This window comes from Erythrolamprus reginae, chromosome 1 (genome assembly GCF_031021105.1).
Source record: "Erythrolamprus reginae isolate rEryReg1 chromosome 1, rEryReg1.hap1, whole genome shotgun sequence".
NCBI classification, from domain to species: Eukaryota; Metazoa; Chordata; class Lepidosauria; order Squamata; family Dipsadidae; genus Erythrolamprus; species Erythrolamprus reginae.
In genome coordinates this window covers 207,325,768-207,352,429 of record NC_091950.1, presented here as the reverse complement: position 1 = coordinate 207,352,429, position 26,662 = coordinate 207,325,768, and the positions used below count along the sequence as shown (strand labels likewise).

Sequence of the window (26,662 nt, the reverse complement as noted above, 5' to 3'; positions counted from 1 at the left end):
AGTTACATAAAGAATACATTTGAAATGTTGGCCTAAAACTAAAGGGAGTTCTTATGAGTCACGAGAGACCTTGTGCAAGTCATATGAACATTCATACATTTCCAATCTTTGGTAAACAGTAAAGAATATGAGAGGCAGAAAATCAAGCAGTTTGAGGGCTAAAGAAAATGGGCGACATTTTATGTGGAAATTTTCCCACCCTCACATGCCTATGCTGCCATTATGAAGAGAACGATTCATCACAGCTACAACCAAAAGGAGAACTGAAAGTAAGCGCTTTCTTATCTATGGCGGGGAGGCATGGGCTAAATCTCATGAAGTAAAGGAAATTTCTTGATTGGGCAGCATGCTAGTTTCACAAAAAACAATAGAGAAAATCAATGGGAAAAGTTTTTTTAAAAAAAGTAAATTTTTATTCATTTATAAACTTTAAAAAACATTAAAGAAAAAACAAATAAAACACTACAATACAATACAAAAACAAAACATACATACACACATTTATACCTCTAGATTATTTTATTGTACATATGTCAACTAATATTTTATGCTTATTTACTATTTTTACCTATTTCTACTATCTTTATAATACATCTCTAGGAATCTTATTTATAACACCATAATATATGTATATTTCTAAATATTGATATAATGAAGTATTATAGTTATTTGTCCTTACTATCATAATAACAATATTCTACTGATTAATATATTATTTTATTTCCTTCTATCAAGCCACTCATACAATAAATTTCAAGTTTATAATATTCCGAATCTTCTTTCTCTTTCAATTCTATCGTCAATTTATCTAGTTCTGCACAATCCAAGATCTTTTTAATTATAACAATTTTGGTTGGTACACCTCCGTTACTGAAATGTTACTAATTCACCCAGTCAATTTAGAGCTCTAAGAAGGATGCAATAGTCAAGGAATGTGTTACATCCACCATAGTTCCATACTTTTCAGAAACAATGTCAAACAAGTATTGTCTGGAGGCTGTTAGGGTCTGAATGGGTGCCAACAGGCTCAATCTCAATCCCAACAAGATGGAATGGTTGTGGGTTTTGCCTCCCAAGGACACCTCCATTTGACCATCCATCACCCTGGGAGGTCCGCAACTTGGGTGTCTTCCTTGATCCACAGCTGACTTTAGACCATCATCTTTTGGCTGTGGCGAGAGGGGTGTTTGCCCAGGTTCGCCTGGTGTACCAGTTGCGGCCCTATTTGAACAGGGAGTCTCTGCTCACAGTCACTCATGCCCTTATCACCTCAAGATTCAACTACTGCAATGCTCTCTACATGGGTCTACCTGTGAAAAGCATTCGGAAACTACAAATTGTGTGGAATGCAACCGCGTTGGCAGTCATGGGCCCGCCAAGGTATGCCCATGTTTCTCCAGCACTCCGTGGACTACACTGGCTGCCAATTGGTTTCCAGACCCAATTCAAAATGTTGGTTATGACCTATAAAACCCTACATGGCATGGGACCAGATTACCTACGGGACTGCCTTCTGATGCACAAATCCCAGTGTCCAGTTAGGTCCCACAGAGTTGGCCTCCAGGTCCCATCAACTAGACAATGTCACTTGGCGGGTCCTAGGGAAAGAGTCTTCTCTGTGGCAGCCCCAACCCTCTGGAATCAACTCCCCACAGAGATTTGCACTGTCCCCACCCTCCTTGCCTTTCGTAAGAATTTGCAAAAGGAATTTATGCCATCAGGCCTCCGGCCAGTTAATGTGTAGGATGTTTGTAGCGTGTATTTGAATGTTTGATTTTTAAATGTTTAGCTTTTCAAAATATTTTAAATTAATTATCTATGTTAATTGGATTTAGATGTGTTTTATATACCATGTTTTCATTGAAATGTGAGCCGCCCCGAGTCCACGGAGAGGGGCAGCATATAAGTCCAATTAATATAATAATAATAATAATAATAATAATAATAATAATAATAATAATAATAATAATAATAAATGAAATGTGGAAGAGCCTATCAATTCTGTTTCATCCAGAGTATGAATTTTGGTGATGAATTCTTATGGGGGGAAAAGTAATTCTTTACACAAAATGAACTGTAGAAGACATTGTTCATCAAATCTTTGTTTGAATATGCAACCTAACCTAGGTTTGATGGGTTACAATAAATTTAAATAATGGATAATCCTCATTGCAATTTCAGTTAACTCTCAATCACAAATAACATGATACACACACATGTATGTGTATATGTGTACATATATAGGTATATCTTGGAGTTAGAAAACAAGAAGAAAAGTTTGGTCTTCTCAATTAGAATATGAAAGATAATATTTTACCAGGCAGAACAAAAACAATTCATTTGAACTTCAATTATGTGCTCAGAAAGATAATCTATCACCTTTGGATTCTTGCTTTTAACTTCCTTACCTCATGAAAGACCTATTAATCTTAGTTAATGTTTCTGCTGAATAATCTTGCTGGGCCCACCAGGGAGGATACTTTTGGCACATTGAACATTCCGTATTCCGTATTTTACTATTAGAAAAGCATAATCAACACAGACTTGTCTCAGAAATGAAGATGACAGGTCTTATAAGTGAGCAATTGTAACCTGCAATCACAAGTTCAAATGAGACAGGAAACATCATCTGAGAACTGGTTTTGAGCTTGGACTCAGACTTGGAAGACATGTAAAAGGGATACTTCTTGCAACCATCATAAAATATAACATTCCTGCATTAACTGATCCACACATAGTGAATTGTTGGGTCAAAAACCATTTAAGAAATCTTAGAACTGAATGCCTGCGTTCTCTATCTCTTTCCCATTGATATTTAAGCCAAGAAGAAGTCTCCCATTTGGGAACATTTCATCCTATTTGCTCCTTGAGACGCTGAGTGAAGGTCCCCATTCCATGGTGTGCAAAGGAATCAGCAGGTGAGTGTTCTGCGATGAATAGGAAGCATTCTGGAATGAAAACACTTGAAAAGCTAACTACCAAGGTACAATAAGATCTTCTCAGCTATACCGTAAAAAGTAACTTTGTTAAAATTAGGGCATTCTTTGCACTTACTGCAAATCCATAAATATTACCTGGAAAGTTCTTATACTACTAGATGAAGAAAAATACAGTTTCACAGGTGATGCACAAGGTATCCAACAACTATTTAATTCAAATGGATCTTCATACAAATGCCTCTCAGAAGCTTTGACTCTGTACCCGCTTGATTGCATAGATGAAAATTTAATCTTCAATCAAAGTAGGTTTCTAAGTTATATTCCATCATGTGACGTTTCACTGCAGAAAGGGGAAGGAAGACTTTATTTTTGTAGTTTGGAGAAAGCAAATATTAGCATGTTTTATCTTTGAAGGCACCATTTGGAGACATACCTCTTCTCTCTCTATATTTGGTAGTCTCTTTGACTGCATAAACAAAGCTATTATTATATATATGAGTCACCCATTTTAGTTTGTGTATTGCATGCTGAATTACTTTAATGGTGGTGGATTTATAGATTTAATTTGTGAATTCAATTGTTAGGTATAATGAAGAGATAAATATTATATTCTGTCCCAACAGAATATACAATCAACTGGTAGCTTTGAAAGTCATCAGCCTAAATACTGAGGAGGGAATCCCTTTTACAGCCATAAGAGAAGGTAAGAAATACGAATACAGCATTCAATCTGGGTGATGAATCATGACTTGAATATTGTGACCAGTTAAGTTGAACTAAGTATTATGATTATGATTATTACAGTATTGAATCATTATGTTGATGACTTCAACTCAGTGGTGACCTCTGGTAGCCTGAATGAATCCCTGCAGTTCTCATGGCAAGATTTGAGAAATGGTTTGCCATTGCCTTTTTCTTGAAGCTAGGAGACAGTCATTGCTCCAAGGTCATCTAGTTGATTTTGTACCTAAAGTGGGACTAAAACTCATGGCCTCCTAATTTCTCATCTGCTATCTTAACCACTACACCAAACTGAGTCTCTTGTATTAAGATGAATTTATTAGAAACAATAGAAGGCTATATTGGGATTCAAACAGAATTGGTTGTCTACATTTTTGAATATTTTGCTCTTCCCATCCCAGACTTACAATCAGATGCTAATAGGGCTGTGTGTATATATGTGAACAAGAAATATACTGTATTTTTTGGAGTATAAGACACACCTTAGTTTTGGGGGAGGAAAAAAGAAAAATAATTCTGCCTCTGCCTCCCAGCAATTTGCTTCCCAGCAAACAGCACAAATGATATGCACTGTTTGCTGTGTGCCCAACCCATAGAAATAGTGAAGAATTAAAAAATTTACTGTATATTATGGCAATATATTAATGCCAAAAGAATGTCTTAAATGTAATCACACTAACTCCTCCCAATTATTTAAATAGATTTACTCCAAACATGACTAACTCTTATCTTAATACTAAAACAGGATACTGTTACATTTCAGACTATACTTGTACAGATTCTGGTGTGGCTTTCTGGAAGTATAGTTATTCTCTGCTATTTAAAATAAGATACAATACCACTGGGCCTCTTCAGATCAAGTATTTATTTTTAAAAACTTCTTCATTTTGTTATCTAGAACAATAATAAAGCAGTCTTTAAAAAAATAACACTAATAATTTGAACATTTGACAGACATTTATTGTTATTGACTTATCTTATCGCCAAAATTTTTACTACCACACTGTGGGCATGACATATGCAGGATACCCTGCATTTTCTTTCAACATCTTTCAATACAAATTGGGTGCTCTGGGGTGGAGCTCCATTTTCGCTACCCCACTGCATTCCCCCCTGTCCGGGAAGTAGCCCACCCCTGCTTATCTCCTTGCACCCAGTTCAGCAGAAAATAAAAATCTGCCTCTCCCTTCCAGCAATTTGCCTACTTGCAGCTATTTTCAGTTTCAGTTTAGCACTTGGCCAGCCTGCCTGCAGCCTCAAATCGGCTGAGGTCAGGTGATAATGAGTTGCTTGGCTTAACAGGCTGTGTTCTGTTTTCTGCAAGAAGGTACATTGCTGGGAGGCAGAGGCCAAAGGGTGTGGGTGGCTGGGTGGGGCTACATTTGGTGTATAAGAGGTTTTCACCCTCTTTTTGGAGGGTGGGGTAAAGTGCATCTTATATTCTGAAAAATGTAGTATATAGTGTTTATTACCCCTGAGATATACTGCAACCAGGTAGAGTAGACATTTATGCTACTGCTGTCTAAAGTACCTGCAGATGCTTCAGGCTCTATGTCCCTACTTGCACCTAACAAATCTGCCCAGGCAACTTCTTTTTTTTCTGGCATGTTCCCATGATGTTGCCTTCATCACATTCCAACCCATTAAGGAAACAGGCTTTTAGTTGTCCTTAGCTGTGTTAAGATCAAAATATTCCCCCTGCCCCTATCATACACACCCCAATTAATTTTGATACTATCCAAGGACAGGCCCAAGAAGTGCAAAATCTACTAGTTTTTGTTATCCCTAGCATTGGAAGGGACTCAGTGAAATGATTGCAGTTAATGAAAATGCTAGTTTTAGGGTGCCCCCGCCCGATTCAAGAATTGGTAGAGCGCCCTCAATGGTAGAGACAGACTTATTTTTGCTGTGTTGAAAGGAAGGCTTCTTAAAGCATGTTTATATGATATGTTCAGCCAAGTTTTGTGCCATCTGTAGGTGAATTCTTTGTTCTAATGCCAGTCATCATAACAAACTAAGGCAAACTCCTGCTTGGGAATAAACAAAACTTTGGCTGGTATCCCATCTACCCACACAGGGATGGGGCAGCTTAAATATTTGCTTTTTAAAATTTTAATGTTGAAATTAAAAGCAAGCAAAGAAACAAACAAACAATGGTGTAGCCCAGTCACTACATATCTTGTGGGAACAGAGTCACGTGTGGAGTGTACATCAGTATCGGGTTCCTACCTGTACAGATGAGGACACCGCACCGGTGGTAAAAATGCATGTGCAGGAAGCAAAGTCTCGCGAGGGAACCGCACACGTGAGATTTGGGCGATTTTTTGCTTCTGCGCATGCACGGAAGCAAAAAATTGCCAAAATCTCACCCACGCACCCATGACCTCGTGAGATTTTGCTTCCTGGACATGCGCAGAAGCAAAATCTCCCTGGGATGCAAAGGTGCATGCACCAGAGACCCAAAGCTATGCACGTAGCGCATCAGTAACAAGAGCGGCAAACCCTGCCTGGTGTATATATCTACATAACCCCTGTTTTGCAATCACTATTTCCTTCTCTGTTTATAAATGCTAGAAGCATGAGTTAACCGCAACATAATTCGGCCTTCTGCCGCACGAATCTCAGCGACCAGTTAGGTCCCACAGAGTTGGCCTTCTCCAGGTCCCGTTGATGAAACAATGTCGTCTGACGGGACCCAGGGAAAGAGCCTTCTCTGTGGCGGCTCCAACCCTCTGGAATCAACTCCCCCCTGGAGATTAGGACTGTCCCCACCCTCCTTGCCTTTCGCAAATTCCTCAAAACTCACCTTTGTCATCAGGCATGGGGGAAATTGATTCTCCTGGGCTGCTTCCACTTTACGCATGGTCTGTATGAGATGTATGATTGTTTTTATATTAAGGGTTTTAAATTGTTTTAGTATTGGATTTGTATTGTTTTTGTTGTGAGCCGCTCCGAGTCCTTGGAGAGGAGCGGCATACAAATCAAATCAAATCAAATAAATAAATAAACAAACAAACAAACAAACAAACAAACAAACAAACAAACAAACAATTCTGGCTTCTTGGTCCCAAGGGCCATAGCTGGTGGCTAAGAAGAGGCAGGAGACATTCCACTATGGATTCTGGTACTTCCTGCTTCAACCAAAGACCACAATGCTTCAATCAAAGCATTATATAGACAGTCTGTATGTTTGGTTTTACAAATAAGGGTTTTTAAATTGTTTTAGTATTAGTTTTAGTATTGGATTTACATGATGTTTTATATTATTGTTGTTAGCCGCCCCGAGTCTACGGAGAAGGGCGGCATACAAATCCAATAAATAATAATAATAATAATAATAATAATAATAATAATAATAATAATAATAAGTCTTCAGGAAATACGTCCTGGAACCACTGATTAATTCTGGAAGGCAAAAGCAGGGAAAGATGTTGAGACAGGGGAAGAAGTTTGCTCCTGTTGTGAGGGATTGTCTAAGATAAAAGCTAGAGACATCTGATCTGAAGGAAAACTTCCTGAGAAGGAAGCTAACCATACCTAGTAATTTCATTGCGATCCGGTATGATTCTAATTATTCCTGGGCTGCAGCCTAAGCAATCCAAATAATTTACAAGCACCCCCCTCCAAAACAAAGCCTCAACAGACCTGCAAAGGAGTGGCAGTGAGGGTTTAACCACCCGTAAGCATCCACAGACAAAGGGGGGGGGCATTTCAAATAAGTTCTTTCTTTGATTGCTGAAACACAGCTTTAGGCATCCAACAAATCCTTTTGTCAGTGCAAAAGGGGAATGAACTTTTGAAAGTCTATTTAACCAAGAGAAGCTTTTTAAAAACTTAAATTTCATTTAACAACACTTCCCCACCACCATTTAAGCAATTTTAATTTAACAATAATGCATTTCAGCAACAGAATAGGGACATACTCCAAGAGTGTCTTTCCTGTAGGAAGAGAACCTACAAGAGTTTGTCATGGCAAAAAATTCATGGGAGTCTGGTAGCACTATTTCTAACTAACCAACTTTATGAAAAGGCTTAAGCTTTCATAAGATGTAGCTCACTTTTTCAGATGGCTAAATTGATATAATGTATTTAAAAACCTTATCTTGCTCTTTGTTCTACCAATGAGAAAAGCCACCAAGGCTATGGGGTGAAATGATCATTTAAATCATTCTGGAGCATTCAATCTATAATTAGGATGACCCAATTTGATAATCTCTTGTTCCAAATTCCAGGGGTGGAAACATCTCAGGGATATTATAGTTCAGAGTGATTGCGGGAAGGTTGGGATAGTATGACTGATCAATCAGAACTATGTCTGGCAAATCAGATATGCTGAGATTGAGAAATTGGACAAATTCAGAAGAAACAACTGAGCAGATGAAGCAAGCAAATGAATTGTAATGAAATGGCCCCTTCTAAATTATTCCTCAAGCATTGTCATCTTATTTTACTTCTTCTAGCTGCTTTAACTTTGTAAAATGGAAAGAGTTGAATAAGGTTTAAATGATTGTACTGCCCCTTTCACACACACACACACACACACACACACACACACACACACACACACACACACACACAGTGCAAACTATTAACCCCGAAAGAAAGCATTTTCCTTTCCATCTGCCTTTCCACCTTCTGGTTCGATAACACAAAAGCTTGCATGTTTCTTCAAAGAAGATTCTAGGAGGGAATATTCTAATAACAGATGAATATGAAAATGTACCTGTGACCTGTAAAATGGATTTCAATCAAATGCCATTTTTTGTTCAAACAATTTTAATTATTGGAATGCACACTTTTTGAAGATCTAAATAAAATGTTTTATAACCTTGGGAGGGGGGGAATATTCCAGCCACCCATGACTGCCTTGGTATCATCTGTAGGTTCATGATGGTGAATCTATGGTGTACCTATGGATCCATATTGGAGGGCACGCAAGACCTTGGCATGTTTCAGCTCTGATTTTTGGCCTTGAAAAAGGCCGTTTCACCCTCCGGATACTTTATGGAAGGTTCCCTGAAGCCCTGGAGACAAAAAAAATCACCCAATGAACAAACCGGAAGTTCAGAAAAATGCACTTCTAGTTTGCCGTTGTGCTGTTTTTCGCACTCCAGAGGGGTCAGGGAATCTTTCTGAAACTCCGGAGTGCAAAAAACAGCACAACGGCACACTGGAAGTGCATTTCCCCAAACTTCCATTTTTTTCACCTAATAGGCTTCAATAAGGCCTGTGCGCATATGTGTGGGGGCAGTGTGTGGGATGCGCATGTGTGGGGGGAGTGAACGCACACTCTTTTGGCATGAGGACCAAAAAAGGTTTGCCTTCACTGATCTAGGTTGTTTTCTTTGTCCCTGCATCAGTGTGATTGTTGTATCTGTGGTCCTAGTTTCCCTCCTCAAGAGCCTGAAACATGCCAATATTGTGATCTTTCATGACATCTTCCAGACCAAGGAGAGCCTGACTCTAGTCTTTGAGTACATGGTGAGTAGCTTTTAATCAGATTGGTTCATTTGCTTATTGAAGGAAGCAAACCCTCTCAGTTTTTCAGTGCTTCACAGGATTTTACAGCAATCTAGAATGGATCCACCATAGTGAATGTTGCTTTCCACATGCTTTTGACCCTTGTCCTTGAGATTGTCCTGGTCGCGCTTGAATTTTAAGGTCTGCTCTACGTGACCTGAAGTAAACAGGAGCTGTTTTCAAAGATTTGTTTCCCAAGTTCAGTTCACAACTTTCCCTCACTTCTCAGGATTTGACCATTCATCTTTATCTTTTTATGTGCCACTGTCTTGATTTATTTTATTTTTTAAAAAAATTAAACTATTTTTCAACCCCTACCCATTACATGTAGATCATATTGTGGTGTGCTTGTAAGTGATTTGGGAGATACAAAAAATTAATGCAGAAATGAACAATAAAGGAAGCAGATAGAGGTTTTCTTCACCTGGCTTCCTAGCAGAGGGTTTCATAGGGTTGATTAAGAAGAGGTTACTTTCTATTCAGTGATTTTTTTTTTCAAATGTAGTTGAATTATACTTTGATAAAGAACCTGCAGAAAAATCTCTGGCTTGATAATTAACTCTTATATCTTCTTCATCTATTTAGCACACAGACCTGGCCCAGTACATGTCTCAGCATCCTGGGGGCCTTCATCCTCATAATGTTATGGTATGTTTTTGAAGAAATATGTGTATTAAAGGCATGGATTATGAACAAACATTATTAACGGGTTTAGCACAGTAGAGTTCACCTATTTATTTCAAATATATATTTTCTCTTTCTTGCATCTAGTTCCAACTGTGTGATTATATTGTGTTAATAAGTATGAATAGCTTTGATAAAGAAGATACATATTTAATTATGCACATAGTTACGGCTGCAAGGATCATGTAGGCACAAAACTGGAAAATGAATAGGGTACCAACTCAAAGGGAAATTTTGAGGAAAATTATGGACTGTGCAGAAATGAGTAGATTGACTTTGAACTTGAAATATAAACAAGATTCTGATTATTATAAAATTTGGGGGAAGTTTTATGACTGGATGGAACATTAAAAGATAATTAAATACTAATACTTAGTTATTTTGGGGGAAGATGAGATATGAAAATTGAATTAAAGTATTGTTAGCCAGATGGCAAGATAAAAATTGGTGGTAGCACTATATAATGATATGACACAAATTTACTTATTGACAATTTAAACATATGGCATTTTCTAATATAGTTTATGTGATATATGGTAAGAAGTTTTCTTTCTATTTTAGATATATATAGAACCTCTAGTAATCATATGATAAATTGTTACTGGATTAATTACTTTAATGGAGAAATGAAAGTTTGAATTAAGACTTTCATAAAAGAGAGTTTGATGCTGTTTATACTGATGTAATGTAATCTTTTAGTGTAAGGTGGGAAAAAGATTGTTATTTTGAGTTTTTTCATTTGATAATGTTGTATAAGCTCTATAGAATGTTTTTAATGGAAGAAAGATAAGCGCCTCCATTGAATGATTAACAGAAAAAGAAACATTTTATATATGTTTTATGGTAACTATGGTTTTAGTGTTTGTACTTATATATTGCTTTATATTTTTTGTTGGAGAAAAATAAAATTAGTATTTGGGGGAAAAAATACTATATTACATAAAAAGGATTATCTATGATGTGGAATAATTGGAATGAACCAACTTTCTCTCTCTTTCCCTCTCCTTCACATGGAGGGAGGTAGCCCCAAGGGTAAAACTAATCTTCAGATCCCTCCATTAGCCATCTGTTATTGTGTTTAACACATAAAAAGGCCACAATGATTTCCAGTATCTTATAAACTTATCCAATGCATTGCTTCTAACCAATCAGGTTAAGGAACTCCCTAAGTAGAAACTGTCTCAACTTTATGTACCCATAGGAATAATGGGTACTGCTTTTTCTCACTGCTTTTTCTTTTGCATCAAATTTCACAGACTTTTTTCCTTTTGTATTTATTTAGGAAAATCCACGGCCTTCCTTATATACTTATAAAACAAGGCATCATAAATCCTTCATATCACTTTTAATATGCTTCTTTAGTTGTTCTTAAACAGAACCCACATGAGATTGAATTGGGATGAAAATTCAATTCATAAAGATAAAGTTTTTAAACTCTTTCCTCCTTGTTATCAGATCCCCACAATTCCTTTTTTATAAACAGTACATGTATTTGTGAAATATTTTATTCATGTAATATATCCTGTAGTTTGGCATGAATACTTTAGCATTTGACAGTCATTAAAATTCCCCTTTTTACATTTTTCTGCTATCCCTCACCTTTTTTATATATATACAAAAATCTACATATTTAAGACCTGCAGAATTTTGCTTTCAATAGTTTAAATTAATATCAGGAAAATAGTGTTTGTTTTATTCTGTGACAGTCAAGTAATTAGCAACCCAAATTATCTTGGAGTTGAATAAAGAAATAGAAGAAACTTAAGACATAATTCAGTTACCAGAGACAAAAGAACAGTGCCAAATTTTTTGAAAGAGAGTAGGATTTTTAAAACTTGAAAAGAATGCTCACAAATGATGCATTTTGCCACTTGCCATATAGGAGTCCTACATCTTGAAACAACTCCCCAAATAGCCATACGTAACCATAATCTAATTCCTTTATCAGGAGGGAAACTGATCACATGGTTCCCAACTATCTTATCTAGCCCTCTAAATTCTTCTATCATTGTGTTATTCTAGCATCCCTTTGGGTGGGTCTTGGAGCCCCCTAACAAATTCTGGGGCATCTACTGATGCTTGCCATCATTAGGAAAGATTTATCTGAATTGCTTTTCCCCATTTGAGGCCTTTTAGTAATAATCGAGAAAATAATGAGAGACCTCTGCTAGGCAAACTGCTTCCACTTCTAATATCACTACCTGAAACACTCAAAAGTTAAGCTATTCTGTTGGTTTGTTGTAACTTATATCACATTACTTTAGGTCTTGAGTGAAAGATGGATTTAAATATAATAAACAAAATAAAATAGTTCATAATAAGTTTCCCCCCCTAAGGTTGAGCTAATTAATTTTTCAATTTCTTTTTGCATTTTAACTTTTCACACTTTTCAAAAAGCTTTATTGTAACAGTCTGACATTTATCCATGCTCCCCATCCAATTCCAGATTTTTTCCCCTCAATATTCTGTCTATCACACCTAAATTTCTTGCTTCATTCATTCATTCATTCATTCATTCATTCATTCATTCATTCATTCATTCATTCATTCAATTTTTATGCCGCCCTTCTCCTTAGACTCAGGGCGGCGTACAGCATGTTAGCAATAGCACTTTTTAACAGAGCCAGTATATTGCCCCCACGATCTGGGTCATCATTTTACCCAGCTCGGAAGGATGGAAGGCTGAGTCAACCTTGAGCCGGTGATGAGATTTGAACCACTGACCTATAGATCTACAGTCAGCTTCAGTGGCCTGCAGTACAGCATTCTACCTGCTGTGCCACCCCGGTTCTTTTTATGACTCTTCTCTTTGGAAATCCTGGCTTCTGTTTGATTATGGAGGAAAATAAAAAAGGAGCACACAAATCTCTTCATCCAGCCCTTCTGCCATCAAGAGAATAGTTTTCTAACAGAAGAATTGCTAGGAACATGTGTTGGGGGTTTTAAACACATAACCAACTTATAAGGAAGAGTCATTTAAGTCATTTTTTCATTCCCTTTCTTTGCCCTGGAAGTTTAAGACACTATCTTACACTACCGTGGCTCTGTTTTATCCTTTGTTTCCAGCTTTTCATGTTCCAGCTTCTGAGAGGATTGGCTCACATTCATAAGTGCCATATCCTTCATCGAGATCTGAAGCCTCAGAACTTGCTCTTAAATAGCTGCGGAGAGCTTAAATTAGCTGATTTTGGTGAGTCATCATAACCTGGTCAGTAGAAAAGTCTCTTGGGCCTATACATTGAGAGCCGAAGAACAAGCTCTACTGGCTTTGATTCAGCTCAAGCTAAATAGATGTCAGTTTAGAAATTTGGGATGCTGGAAATTGAGAAATGTATGAAAATTGCATTATAGAGTTGGATAGTACTTTAGATTATTCACAACAAAAAGATTCAAAATAATTGTAATACATTATTTCTACGATTTGTGCTCTGTAGTTTATTGTATAGACCCGTGGTGGCGAATCTATGGCATGCATGCCACAAGTGGCACATGGAGCCATATCAGTGGGCACACAAGCTCAGGTCCAGCCTGCATGCACACACTGGTCAGTTGATTTTCAGGCCTTCTGGGCCCTCTAGGAGTTGGAAAACAGCCTGTTTTCAACCTCTGGAGGGGTTGGGGAAGGCCAATTTTTTGTTCTCCCCAAGCTCCAGAGCCTTTCTAGGAGTCTGGGGAGGGTGAAAATGACCTTCCCCACCCACTCCCTGGAGGTCCTCTGGAGGATGAAAAAGTTCCATTTGCCGACTTCCGGCTGAACCAAAATTTCCTCTTTTTTTTGCTATCCCTAGGCTTCAGAGCCTTTCTAGGAGTCTGGGGAGGGTGAAAGTGGCCTACCCCCCCTGAGGCCCTCCAGAGCCGGAAATGGCTCATTTCCCGACTTCCTCAACTGATCCCCGCCCCCAACACCTTTTGGCACGCAAACAAAAAATGGTTCACCATCACTGGTATCGACAATAGATTAAAATGATAATTGTGACTGATTTAAAAACCCTGACTTTTTTTCTCTCTGCCTTGACAGGTCTAGCTCATGCTAAATCTCTCCCCAACCAAACATACTCTGCTGAGGTGGTGACACTTGGCTATCGTCCTCCTGATGTTCTTCTGGGAGCCACTGATTATTCATCAGATGTGGATATTTGGTGAGAACAAGGCTGGACCATTAAGAGGAAGGAAATGAAGCGCAACACACTCACCCTTTCCCTTTTTAGGGAAAGATAGAAGACACAATAAGAGCATTTTAAAATATGGAATAATACCATGAAGAACAGCATACTCTGGTTATCAAGAATCACATGAGCTTGAATTGGAAATTAAATTTTCTTTTTTCCCTCTAAACCTTCAATTATTTAAAGATTTAATATCAATTGCGTCCCCCAAATGAAATGACATGTTTTAATTTGAGTAGTCTATAATAGATTAGACTGCTTGCCAAGTGGTAACTGGAGCACTTTAGGAGAAAAATGAAACTAAATCCAAAGATTTTATTCTGGTCACCCAATCTTTTCCATAAGCAATTCTATAATTCCTACTCCATATAGTTTGATTAGGATAACCTCTTCTGATCTCCTAATGGTTACAGAATTCCTAGAAACGTTATTGATTTGACAGAGAAATAGATCTTTAGAATTTTTTTTTAATTGGCCAAGTGTGATTGGACACACAAGGAATTTGTCTTGTGCATATGCTCTCAGTGCATATATGAAAAAATATAAGTGTGTCAAGAATCATAAAGTACAACACTTAATGATAGTACAGGTACAAATAAGCAATTGATCATATTAGGAACCAGTCAATATAGGTTACAAGCAGTGAAGGGCTACCAAAAATTTTACTACCACACTGGGTGTGGCTTATGCAGGATGCCCTGCATTTCTTTCATCTTTCAGTGCAAATTGGGTGCTCTGGGGTGGAGCACCATTTTCGCTACCCCACTGCGTTCCCCCTTGACCCCCGTCCGGGCAGCAGCCCACTCCTGGTTACAAGCAACAAAGTTATAACCATGCTGTCATAAATGGGAGGAGATGGATGATTGGAATGATGAGAAAATTAATAGTAGTGCAGATTTTGTAAATAGTTTGAATTATTTGTTTAGCAAAATGATGGTGTTCAGGGGGAAAAAACCCTGTTGTTCTGTCTAGTTGTCTTGGTGTGCAGTGCTCTATAGCGTCGTTTTGAGGGTAGGAGTTGAAACGATTTATGTCCAGGATGTGAAGGGTCTTTAAATATACTGCTCAAAAAAAAGGGGGGGGGAACATTCAAATAACACATCCTAGACCTGAATGAATGAAATATTCTCATTGAATATTTTGTTCTGTACAAAGTTGAATGTGCACAGCAGCATGTGGACAGTTTGATTTCACAGAAGTTTGATTTACTTGGAGTTATATTGTGTTGTTTAAGTGTTCCCTTTATTTTTTTGAGCAGTGTATTTTCTGCAGCCCTGTTTTTGACTCGTGCAGTATACAGGCCGCCAATGGAAGGCAGTTTGGTAACAATTGTTTTTTCTGCAGTTCCGAAGTTTCTGCCCTTTATGAAGTGATAAAGTCAAATGTCATAGTTTGAAATATTTCATCTCATTAAGTTACAACTTTACTGAAAACAAGTATATTATTTGATGGAGTCAAAAGCACTATTCCCTGTAGAATCCCCAGATCACTAGCATCAATTGGACTCTGTAGTTTCGTCTCGTAACCCCCCAAACTTTATCCTTAGACTGTCCACTGTTTACCTCACCTGATTCCTTAGAGGTCAGTAAGGGGCGTGCCTAAGTGCACCAGCCTGCCATCCCTGTGCTAATGTTTCCCTCTTATTAGTACCCATATCATGCGTATAAACAGTGTTATATCTATGTATACTACCAATACGTACTTGACAAATAAAATATAAAAATAACAAAATAAAAATAAGCTTAAAGAATCCTGGTATGCAGCCATTCTGATCATTATTCTATGTCTCTAGCTAAGTCATGATCATGACTGACATGTGGAGTCTGGAACAAGGCGTTCCCAATTCAAATTTCTCGACCTGTGGGTGGGTGGATGTTCTAATGTTGATAGAAAACAAGTACTATCCATAAAAGCTCAGAATGAAACTCTGGTTCTGGTAACCGACCCAGATTTGATCTTGCAATAATCCAGAGTTGCTATGCCAAGAGGGAAGGGAATGAATGGTGTATGACAGCCCTTAAATTGTCATGAACCTAAGGGCTGTTAAACATGTAATGAAGGGTGTATGACAGGCCTTAAGTGTTCTGATGTGTTTAAGAAAGTAAGTATTTGGGAAAAATTAAAACTAATTATTATAGCAGAGCAATTTATTATGGCCTGGAGGAATTTATGGTATAAGGAACCTCAGTGCAAATCAGCCGCAGTCATTATGTTAATAAGAAGAGTACAAAATAGCTGAAAGATATAATTTTGCCTATTCATAATAAAAACTAAAACTGCAAGTTTTACTTCTTTCTTCCTCCCAAACTTGGTTTCTCCTTCTCTTTTATCAGAAATCTTGAAATTTAGGCAGTATGATATGTAGTTCATATCTTAGTGTTTCTCATATTATAGTAGTAAAGAAATCTGTTGTGACAATATAGTGTTACCTGAGCTTTTGTGTGTTATACCTGTATCAAGAATGAAGCCTAAGACATTAGCTGCAGGCTGAGCTTAAGAACCACCTCATAATTGAAGGAATTAAGGAAACAATCTGATGGACTGCAGAGTTCTGCTCCATTTAACTCCTGATCTGGATATCCTATACATAGCCCCAAGCATGCTAGATTAATCTTATATATTTTTGAGTGTATAGGTGTAGGTACTTAGATTAAATGTTGCTCATTTAGTTAGGAATGTTGGATTCAATGTAAATCCAAACCAGTTTCAGAGTGGTAGTTTCTGATGGATTCTTTCTTTCTTTTAGGAGAGAAAGATAAACCTTCTGGAAAGTCCATATTAAATTGTATGCAATTTACTTTAATATGCAGAATTTTGTATCTAGTCTTCTCTATTATATGCTTTAATGCAACTGGCTTAATTTACTCTTTAAAATATATGTCCAGTTTACATTGTCCTTTACACAAATTCCCCAATATTTTTCTTTTTTAAATCAGTATTTCAAATATCTGCTACTCTATCAAAAATGAAAGTATTTTCAAAAATATGTTGCTAGTAGAAAGCATGATGAAAATTATATTGTTATGTTTTGATTTAGATTAGACATATTTGGTATATATATATAAAAACAGCACTAGATGGCTCAGTGACTTACTGTTATTATTCTCCAGGAGTGCAGGCTGCATATTTGTGGAGATGCTTCATGGTCAACCATTGTTTCCAGATGTTAACAATATCTTTGAACAATTAGAGAAGATCTGGATAGTGAGTACAACAATATATCTAAAAAATTCATAGTAAAACCATCAGCACTTCAAAGTGTTACCTTATCAATATAGATTTGCATGTGTAGCATTGATGGATGCTCAGAAGTATCTTTCAGTCTCTCCCTTTGCCTTGTGAATTTGTTATAAAATGAATATAAGAAATTCAACAAGAGAGGAGAAAAAAGGAGTTTGTGTGTTTGATCTTGAAAATATAAAAAGCTAAAAGGAGATGCCTTGATACATAATAAATAAATTCATTGTATTCAGTTTTCTGAGAATGTAAAAAATCAGACTTACCTTATTTTTCAGAGTATAAGATGCACCTCACCTTCCCCAAAAGAGAGTAGAAATTTTGGTGCATCATACACCGAATACAGCCATTTTTGGCCTCCTAAAACCCCACATATGCATCCCATTTTTGTGAAAAATGGGCCCGTTGTTTTGCAAAATGGTGTGGGCAAAGGGTCTGGGAAGCCTGCAGAGAGCTCCTAGGTGCTGGGGAATGGCAAAAATGCCCCTTTTCTGTAAAAAAATGGGCCAAAAAATGGGGGGCATTTTTTGCCATCTCCTAGGACCCAGGAGCTCTCTGCAGAATTCAGTTTGAGTTCTTAATTCAATCCATAACTAGCTTTGAGCTACCGTATTTTATCTTAATTGACATGAATTTATTTGCTCCATGAACAAGTCCTAGGACTTGAGCCTTCAAATTAAGTTCCAGTGGTACTAAGACCCACAATGTTTTCCAACAATGCGGCGATTCGAAGTTTTGAACTCATGTCAGAAGATCTGTTTACTGATTGTAGAGTCACAATCTTGGTTTCTGGAAGACCCTGGCCGCTGCGACTTATTCCCTTCTTTCTTTGAAAGCAAAGCTTGCTGGGCCCTTTTCAGTTGTCTGAAAAATAGGATCAAAGACTACAAAAGACATTCAGTTTTGTTTCTCATTTGAAAGGTATTGGGGATCCCAACTGAAGAAACGTGGCCAGGAATTTCCAAACTTTGCCACTATAAGCCAGGTATGATTTATAAAAATGTTATATATCTTCAGCCTATTTCCTGATGCATGGATGTGCTGCTGCTGCTACTGTGAAAGTTCATAATCATTTCACAACTTTCTACATTTCCATGTGCAATGAACATGCCCACAATGGCTGTCCTCCTCCATGAGGAATGCAATCGTCTGCAAACAGGTTACTGAGTGGGGAAACGGTCTTCTTGTAGGATCCAATCAGGGTTGATCACCGGGACCAGAGGTTTAGTCTCCCGAGTTTTGGGGCTCATTCTGGAGCCCATCCAGAATGGGTAGACAGACCCAGACTGGATTCTGCAACATTATCCTGGGATAGGTATATTTGCCTTTGGTTATGAGAGTCCCTGTTGCTGTAGGCCAGTGATTTTCAACCTTTTTTGAGCCACGGCACATTTTTTGCATTTCCAAAATCCTGGGGCACACCAACAACCAAAATGACACAAAATGACACTCTAACTATAGATAACATTGTGGTACATTGTGATGCATTGTATATCACCCTCTGCGGGGGCCTCTTATAAAAGGAAAAAGGTCAACTATCTATATACACTATCAGAATATACATAACCAGCTGAGTCTGAGTCTCCGGAGAGGGGCAGCATACAAATCTAATAAATTATTATTATTATTATTATTATTATTATTATTATTATTATTATTAATCTAGTGGTGGCAATATTTACCTTCAGTCCTGACCAGGATTAGAAATCGAGACAATGGGGAGGAGTAGCAGCTTCAACTATTTGCTGCGGCCACACAATGACAAGTGCGTGGCAGCCTGAGCGGGGACCTTCCTGGGTGTGGATGAGAGGCAGCCTACTATTGGTTCATTGCTAGTGGTCTGGATGAATCCTACAAGGCGATTGGTCAGTGAGCATTCCCTGTGCCTCCACTCTTCCTGTCGCTGATAGCTGGAGGGATTGTAAGGGGAATGTTTATGTTCGGATGGAGGCAGCTGGCAGCGGGCCGGATAAATGGCTTCCGCGGGCCATATCTGGCATGTGGGCCATATTTCCCCACGGCACACCTGACCATGTCTCATGGCACACTGGTTGAAAAACACTGCTGTGGGCCCTGTAGGCCTTTCCTTCCCATCCATCCTGTGGGAAACTTAATCTCTAGAACTTCAAAGGGCCAGGTGTCTCTTAGTGGGATTTGGGCACTTCTTTTTTTTTTTAAAGGAGCCTTTTCTTTCTTTTTAATATTTTCTCATGAGACATCTTTCAGAACAGCATAACCCAAGTATTGTGTTATAGGGAAGCAGTGATCAACACCATTGTAAAACATGAAATATAAAAACCCTAAAACATGGACTCCCTCCTCTGCATCCTGGCAGAAGGGACAGAGTCTGTGTGAAAGCCAGGACAGCAAGGGTGGGAAGCACTTTCTAAGTCTAAGATTTTCAGGTCTACCAAAGCATTTCTCTTCAAAAAGGAGGATGTTGCTCAGATGAGCTTCAGAGGCCCTGATTTCCCTCCCCGCTTGAAAACTAAACAGCCCTCATTTTCACAGGCTGGCTGGTTTTGTAATGGTGGGGAAACTTTCACACCATTAGCCAAGATTCATTAATCATAGTGGCGTGAAATGGGAATGTGCTGGCTTCCTCAGCAGACTGGAGATTGTGCCCCATCCTGCCTGCTCTGACATAGTAATTGGGGGTTGGGGAATTAGGTTGACTGCTTTGAATGAGATTCCCCGGGGAGTGGGAGAAGGGCAGGGGGAGGGTAAAGCCTCAAACCATTCATCAATTTCCTGCTGTTTTTGTAAGGAAAAACATCACAAGCCCAGAGAAATCCTGGCTGTGGGAAGGACAGTAGTGAAGCAGTGACATGCTAATAAAATGTCTCCTCATATGCTTTTTTTAAAAGTATGACTCTAACTTAACAAAATATTGTAGGTTTGTAATGCAATTTAGTTGTTATTTGCTCATTTTTGATGTTTTTAAGTGGCACTCTGAAAGCTACCAGTTCAAGGCATTTATTAACTATTCTGTCCTTTCCTTCTAAATGTTGCTTCTAATTAAACAAAGAAGAAAATCAAAGAGAAAACTACAGTACCATTATAAATGAAAGGCATTTGTTGGACTCCCAAAGCCCACAAAACGTTTTCTGAATTCTAACTGAGCAAGTGCTTCATCTGAAATGGATTATAATCACTTGTACTAGTCAATAGATTCCCATTGTTTGAAATGTGTTTTTCACAGTGTTGGGAGTAAATTTGTACTGTTAAATTGCAAGTTAGCACTGAAGCAACAATAAAACAAATTGACTTAAAATATTATCATGCCAGATTTAAAATATGATTTGAATCATTATGGAAAGGTGAGTGACATAATTCTGATGGAAGATCTCTAAATGTTACATAGCATAAAATGAAAATCTGTTTTTAAAGACAATCTGCTTTTGTGGAGCTGGATGCTGAAACACACAAAAATGGTTTAAGCAGCCGGGTATGTCCAATCTAACAAAAAGGGGGAGTCGGGGTGACAGGATAGCAGTCTTCCAATATTTGAGAAGCTGTCACGAAGAGAGGGACAACCTATTCTCCAAACCACCTGAGAGCAAGACAAGAAGTAATTTAATTTAATTGATTTATATGCCGCCCAATCCCATAGGACTTAGGGCGGCTATAATCTATCTAGTAATAGATGGAATCTGTTCTGCCGGTGTGTCCCAACTGCCCGTAATTACAGGGTACTTAGTCCAAACAGACACACACCACACGATAGAAGGAAAACCAAAAGTCTTTATCAACAGAAAAGCAGAAAAAACTCCCTTTTTAAATGTCAAAGGGATTTTCTGGTACACACAAGGCACAGGTTAAATGCAATCCAATTTCTCACCCAGTAACTGGGAAATTGAGTCCAATTCCAAAGTCCAGAAAGTACACACACAGTTTTGAACAGGGAAACAGCAAAACCAGGATCTTGACGAAACTATGAATCAGATAAATTTCCACAAGGCTAAACCAGTACACTGCTCTTTTTATCTTTAGCATTAATTACAGCAGCCCCACCCAACCACAGGTGGCCTCACTTATCTCCTGTAATAATCCTTCAGTTGTTTTCTCCTATGCATCACTCTACGCATGCTTGGGTCCATCATAGGTTCTTGTTCAGAATCCAGGGATGAGAAGGATGATTGATCTCCTCCTGGGCTGTCTGCCAAACTCCCCTCTTCCCTGCTACTCACGCTTCCTTCGTCAGAGGAGCCTTCATTGGGAGATTCTATCAGGAGCAAAACAGGCCTGTGGCATGTGGATGTTTCCCCCACATCCACCTGCACATTCCTTGGGGCAGGAGTTGGGCCAGAGCCAACCACAACAGAATCCATCTAGCAATAGATGGAAACCTATAAAAAAAAGATCCAGAATTAAGGAGAAATTTGCTCACAAATAAACAGTGGAATGGAAGTTGTGGAGGCTTCAGTGCTGGAGGGTTGGATAAGAATTGTATGGGATCTCATGCTCGGACAGATGGTTGGAGTAGAAAACCTTCAAGGGCCCTTCCAACTCTGTCATTCTGTATTCTCTATTTCTAGAAGGTCCTCTTGCTCTCTAATGATTATGGTCAAATTAATATAGGGAAATACTGATGGCAAGGTATTTTCTCCATTACTCAGTTAAAGTGCTGTTTGCCCATCTTTGAGTCACCACAAAACACTACCAGCATACGACATTTGCTGTTTGCATTATGAATCCTGGATTGTACTTTGTCAAGGGATGTTCTCTTGCTTTGCGAGTTTGCCCCTTGGTGTTGCCAAGGCAATTGTTTTTCCCTTTTGGTCTTGCTGCTCCTTTGGAAGTCTGCTTCTGTGTGATGACTTGTCTGCTTCCTATTACATATTTACAATGTACATCTGATAAAAATCAAGGGTCTATAGTTTATTATTCAGTCAATCATGGGAGGGAGGAGAAAAGAGACTGAAGTTCAGGATGATGATTGATACCTAATCCATTTAAAAATAGATTAAGTATACAACAAAGGAATAATAATAATAATAATAATAATAATTATTATTATTATTATGATTATTAATTAGGTTTGTATGCCGCCCCTCTCCGAAGACTCGTAGGGGCTCGCAACAACAAAACACAGTACAAATCCAATGATTATCATCCTAGGAATTGCTGCAGAGTTAGGAAGATATTTACATTGTAGTTTTTAAGACAATTGTCCTGTAAAACAGAGTTTCCCAACATGTTCAGCTTTGTGGACCAGCAATCTGAGGGGAGGAGGGGGATGGTTCCATATGAGTGGCCCTCAAGTGCATGCACGCACACACACATCCCCATTTGCACAAGCAGTATGCACACGTGCCTGCTACTCACATAAATGGAGTATGTATGCATGTGCTCGCCCGCTGCTCACATAAGTGAGAATGCACATGTACTGCTCAACCATTCCCATAGCCTGGTTGTAATCCCTTTGCGGCCCACTAGTGGACCACGGCCCACTGATTGTGGACTCCTGTTTTAAAGGACCCTACTTCAATTAAAACTGTTTCCATGATTTCATTAATTTATGTCTCTCTTAGTTTTTGCAATGTGCAAAACACTTGATTTCCAGACAAATCCATGTGTTCTCATAAAAGCCAATGACTTGATCTTTTACTAGACTTGTTAACATTAGATAAGTTGGAATCCAGATACCTGAGGTCAGAGCAGGGATAGGTTCTAATTTACCTTGCTGCCAGTTCGCTTCCTTGCGTGTCACATGGCCGTGCATCCTCAGTGGCAAAAGAGAGAGAGAGAGCTGAAAATAAGATTACATTAGGAAGTCAGAAATCCCATTGCATTTGAGGACATGCAAGGGTTTTAGAAGCTCTTCCAACTGGGAGAGGATTTAATCACATAATAAATATTAAATTGGTTTAAGTATCTATTTGCTTGGATTCACCACAATCACAGTTGTAGGGATATAGGTAGTGTTGGGTGAACTGAACTTGCAAAGTTCGGGCTCGTGCCAAACTTTGCAGTGTTCGGGTTTGCTTGAACACCGCGAAATGTCACTGCCCAGGAGGAGAGTGAGGAATCCCATCATGGGATTCCCCACCTTTTGCTTGTGGCGCTGCAAGCAAAAGGAGGGGGTGGGGCTTTGACATCACAGAGACTACTAACGGGGAGGAAGGAGTCTCTGTGACGTCAAAGCCTCACCCCCAGAATCCCATCGTGGGATTCCCGACCTCCTTTTGCTTGCAGCGCTGCTGCGGCATCCTTTTCTGTAAAAATAAAAGGAAGCAAAAGGAGGTAGGGAATTCCCCACCTCCTTGTTTATTTTTACAGAAAAGGACGCTGCAGCGGCGCTGCTGCTGTTCGGGTTCGGGTTCGGCGAACTCACCCAAACTTCACGGCAAAGTTCAGGTGAGTTTGCCGAACTCAAACTTCGTTGGGTTCGCCCAACACTAGATATAGGTTTTGAAATAAAAAAGCTTAGGTTCGCTTTTATTAACTCAAATGATTGGCTAAACCAAACAGTTTTATTATTTGGTCAGTACACCCAAATCTCAAACTTCCTGCTAGCCACAAATAATCAGAGTAAAATGAACCATAGTGGCATTATTTCTGCTTTTTCAAGAATCCTTGGGAGAACCACAGAGGGTATTTTTTTACACTTTTACATCTACTAGGCTGGTTGCAGGCATAGCAAGGAGCATCACTTTTCACATCCCCCCCCCCTCCCACCGACTAGCCCAGTCTCTGCCAACTGCACCCTTTGGGGAGTGTTCCAAGATCTGGAATGCCTGACCTTGGAAATTCTTGCCTTGAAGGCCCTGGGAAGGTGGGAGGGGACCCTTGGGCAAAGACTCTTATTTGCCTTGTAGAATTTGGAAGTCTTTCAAACTAGACTTTTTAATTAGGTGGCTCCTTCACGGAAATTTATGGGGGGAGGGGTTTGGTTTCCAAACATCCTCATTCTTCACTTGCTACCCTCCTATGTTTTCCCACCATTTTCTCCCTTTTTCTTTAAGCAGACACCTTTGTTAGGAAGAAACAGACTGTATAATGTCTGCTGATTAACTGTGCTAGGAGCCTCCTGTCTGGAGGCAGACATCCATCTGTTTGCAGTATGTTTACTCTGTTAAAATCAGATTCAAACATTTGTGCCCGCATTCTCTACCAAACAGGCTAACAGTTCCATAGTACGGCTGTGATAAATGTAAGGGCAGGAACAGGACCTCCAAGTAGATATGACTTGAATTGGTTGTGTTTAACCCTATGATTGCATATTAATTTCCCAGACAGATTCCTTGGCAGTTGGCCTCAGGGACTCCAAAGGATCTGTGACAGGTAAGCTATCTACAGTCATCAAATGCTCCCTTGAAGTCAGTCTATTCTTTGTTCTTAGTCTAAGATAAATCCAGAATAATAGTAGTAATCTTCAATCCTAACAACAACAACAAAAACATTAAAAGTGGCCACTTCCAAGAAAGCCATTGATACTTACCATTATCATTCAGTTATATCCATGAGTTGCCTAAGAGGGATGTTGTTTTAATGAAAGCAATTAAGTGAGGATATGAGAGACTAATTTATATTACCTGAGGGTGAGAATTGTAGACCAAAGCTAGCATAATATGTAAATAATGATCAAACAGGGAGATGACCTGGAGTATATTTAACCAAATGTGAAAGCAAAATAGCATTTCTCTCTTCACTAAACATTCCCTGCCAGATTTACTACCTGGTTCTATTTCTTGCAGGGCTTTTTAAGGTTTCCTACATTTTCTTGGGAATTCTCTCCCTCCCTCCCTCTCTTCTGAGGTCCTTGCTTCGTCTAGGACAGTGATGGCAAACTTTTTTTTGGTTTGCATGCCAAAAGGGGGGGTTGATCAAGGCAGTCGCATGCACTTGTGTTTACAATCATAATTTCATGAGCCCCACACACTTGCGTGTGGCAGCCCCATTCCCGGCACGCAATAGCACACCCGCTTTTCGCTCTCCCCAGACCTCTGAGCTTTTCTAGAATACTGGGGAAGGCCAAAACGGGCCTTCCACACTCCCTCCAGGGGTTGGAAACAGCCTGTTTCCTGACTCCCAGTGGGCTGAGAAGGCCCCAAAATCAGCTGGCCAATGCACACATGCGACAGACCTGTGCTTGCATGCTCACCAATATGTCTCCATGTGCCATTTGTGGCACACGTGCCATAGGTTCGCCACCACTGCTCTAGGACCTTCCAGGCAAGACTTCCTAAGCTAAAAAGATTCTGGCTTGCATATTAAATTAATATTTTTCAAAAGCTGATTTTTGAATTCCTAGAATTTAGTTTTTCTCTGTTTTTGTCTTCTAGGCTGATCAAGATGCCTGAGGCTGAAGACCTGGCAGGAAAAATGCTAAAAGTATATCCACAAAACAGGATTTCTGCACAACAGGCACTTTTTCATCAGTTCTTCGATTCCCTGCCCTCTGAACTGAGCCAGCTTTCTAATAGTATGTCAATCCCTGTTCTCTATCCACTCTCAGGCTATCAGAATGATTGTATTTATTTCAATACCTTTTGGTGGAACATAAACACACTCATGCATAAATGAGGTCAACTTTATTACAGCTTGTAGTCAGCAAATAAAAGATTTTAAAAAGAAAAAAAGCATCAAAATAGATAAACACAAACAAACATATACAGCTTGGGCAAGCCTTGTTTACTAAGAACATACACCAGAAAACTCCAGTGAAAGAAACCATAAAAGGCTTTAAGAGCCACATTCTTCAGCCATTAAATCAAGAATAGACAATACTTTGAGGGTCTGGGTAGTTCTTGAAAGTTTAGAGCATTTTGCAATCAGATATAAAGCATTCACCTCCCAAAAGGCAAATGGGTAAGACCATGATAACTTCTTGTGATATTACCTGAGAAACTATTCAGCCAATATATCGTGAGTGTTTTTTACTGGAGATTCTTCAAGCAACAGGGAAGAGACTCACTAAGAAATTCTTCCCTGCCAAAGGGCATTGTATTATATAGGACAGTGTTTCCCAACCTTGGCAACGTGAAGATATTTGGACTTCAACTCCCAGAATTCCCCAGCCAGCATTTGCTGGCTGGGGAATTCTGGGAGTTGAAGTCCAAATATCTTCAAGTTGCCAAGGTTGGGAAACACTGGTATAGGAGCACTTGTCTTTCAAGGCAGCAGATGGCTACTGTTCCATGTAAATTTGCCTCAATGTATCCTTACCTTTGGTTTCCCCCCCCCCTTTCTTCATAGCACAGTCCATCTTCACTGTACCTGGAGTGATGCTCAAGCAAGAAATGTGTGACCTCTTTTTTTCATCTCAGAAGGGCCACCAGGAAAATAGTTCAAGCACGTTTTGGTGAAAGAAATGAAATATTTTTTTTTCAAGAAAGGAGGCAGACCAATAAAACCATATTGTTTATTATC

General features: G+C 38.9%; 1 protein-coding gene across 1 annotated transcript; it reads left to right on the top strand.

Moving 5' to 3' along the window:
* The first annotated feature begins 119 nt into the window (after nt 1-119).
* On the top strand, nt 120-26,662 carry CDK15 (cyclin dependent kinase 15). Its single transcript, XM_070732014.1, has 12 exons — nt 120-269; nt 2,821-2,918; nt 3,563-3,642; nt 9,067-9,161; nt 9,786-9,848; nt 12,951-13,074; nt 13,903-14,023; nt 17,161-17,254; nt 18,209-18,272; nt 24,526-24,574; nt 25,576-25,715; nt 26,489-26,662. Exons 1-12 carry the CDS (start codon nt 168-170, stop codon nt 26,596-26,598), a joined length of 1,140 nt encoding a protein of 379 aa, XP_070588115.1. The 5' UTR covers nt 120-167; the 3' UTR covers nt 26,599-26,662.

Bases quoted from the DNA above. Each gene is read 5' to 3' on its own strand.
- CDK15 (XM_070732014.1), top strand. From the start codon at position 168: ATGGGCGACATTTTATGTGGAAATTTTCCCACCCTCACATGCCTATGC. The intron at 9,849-12,950 runs GTATGTTTTTGA...CTTTGTTTCCAG, and splicing joins TTCATCCTCATAATGTTATG to CTTTTCATGTTCCAGCTTCT. The intron at 13,075-13,902 runs GTGAGTCATCAT...CTGCCTTGACAG, and splicing joins GCTTAAATTAGCTGATTTTG to GTCTAGCTCATGCTAAATCT.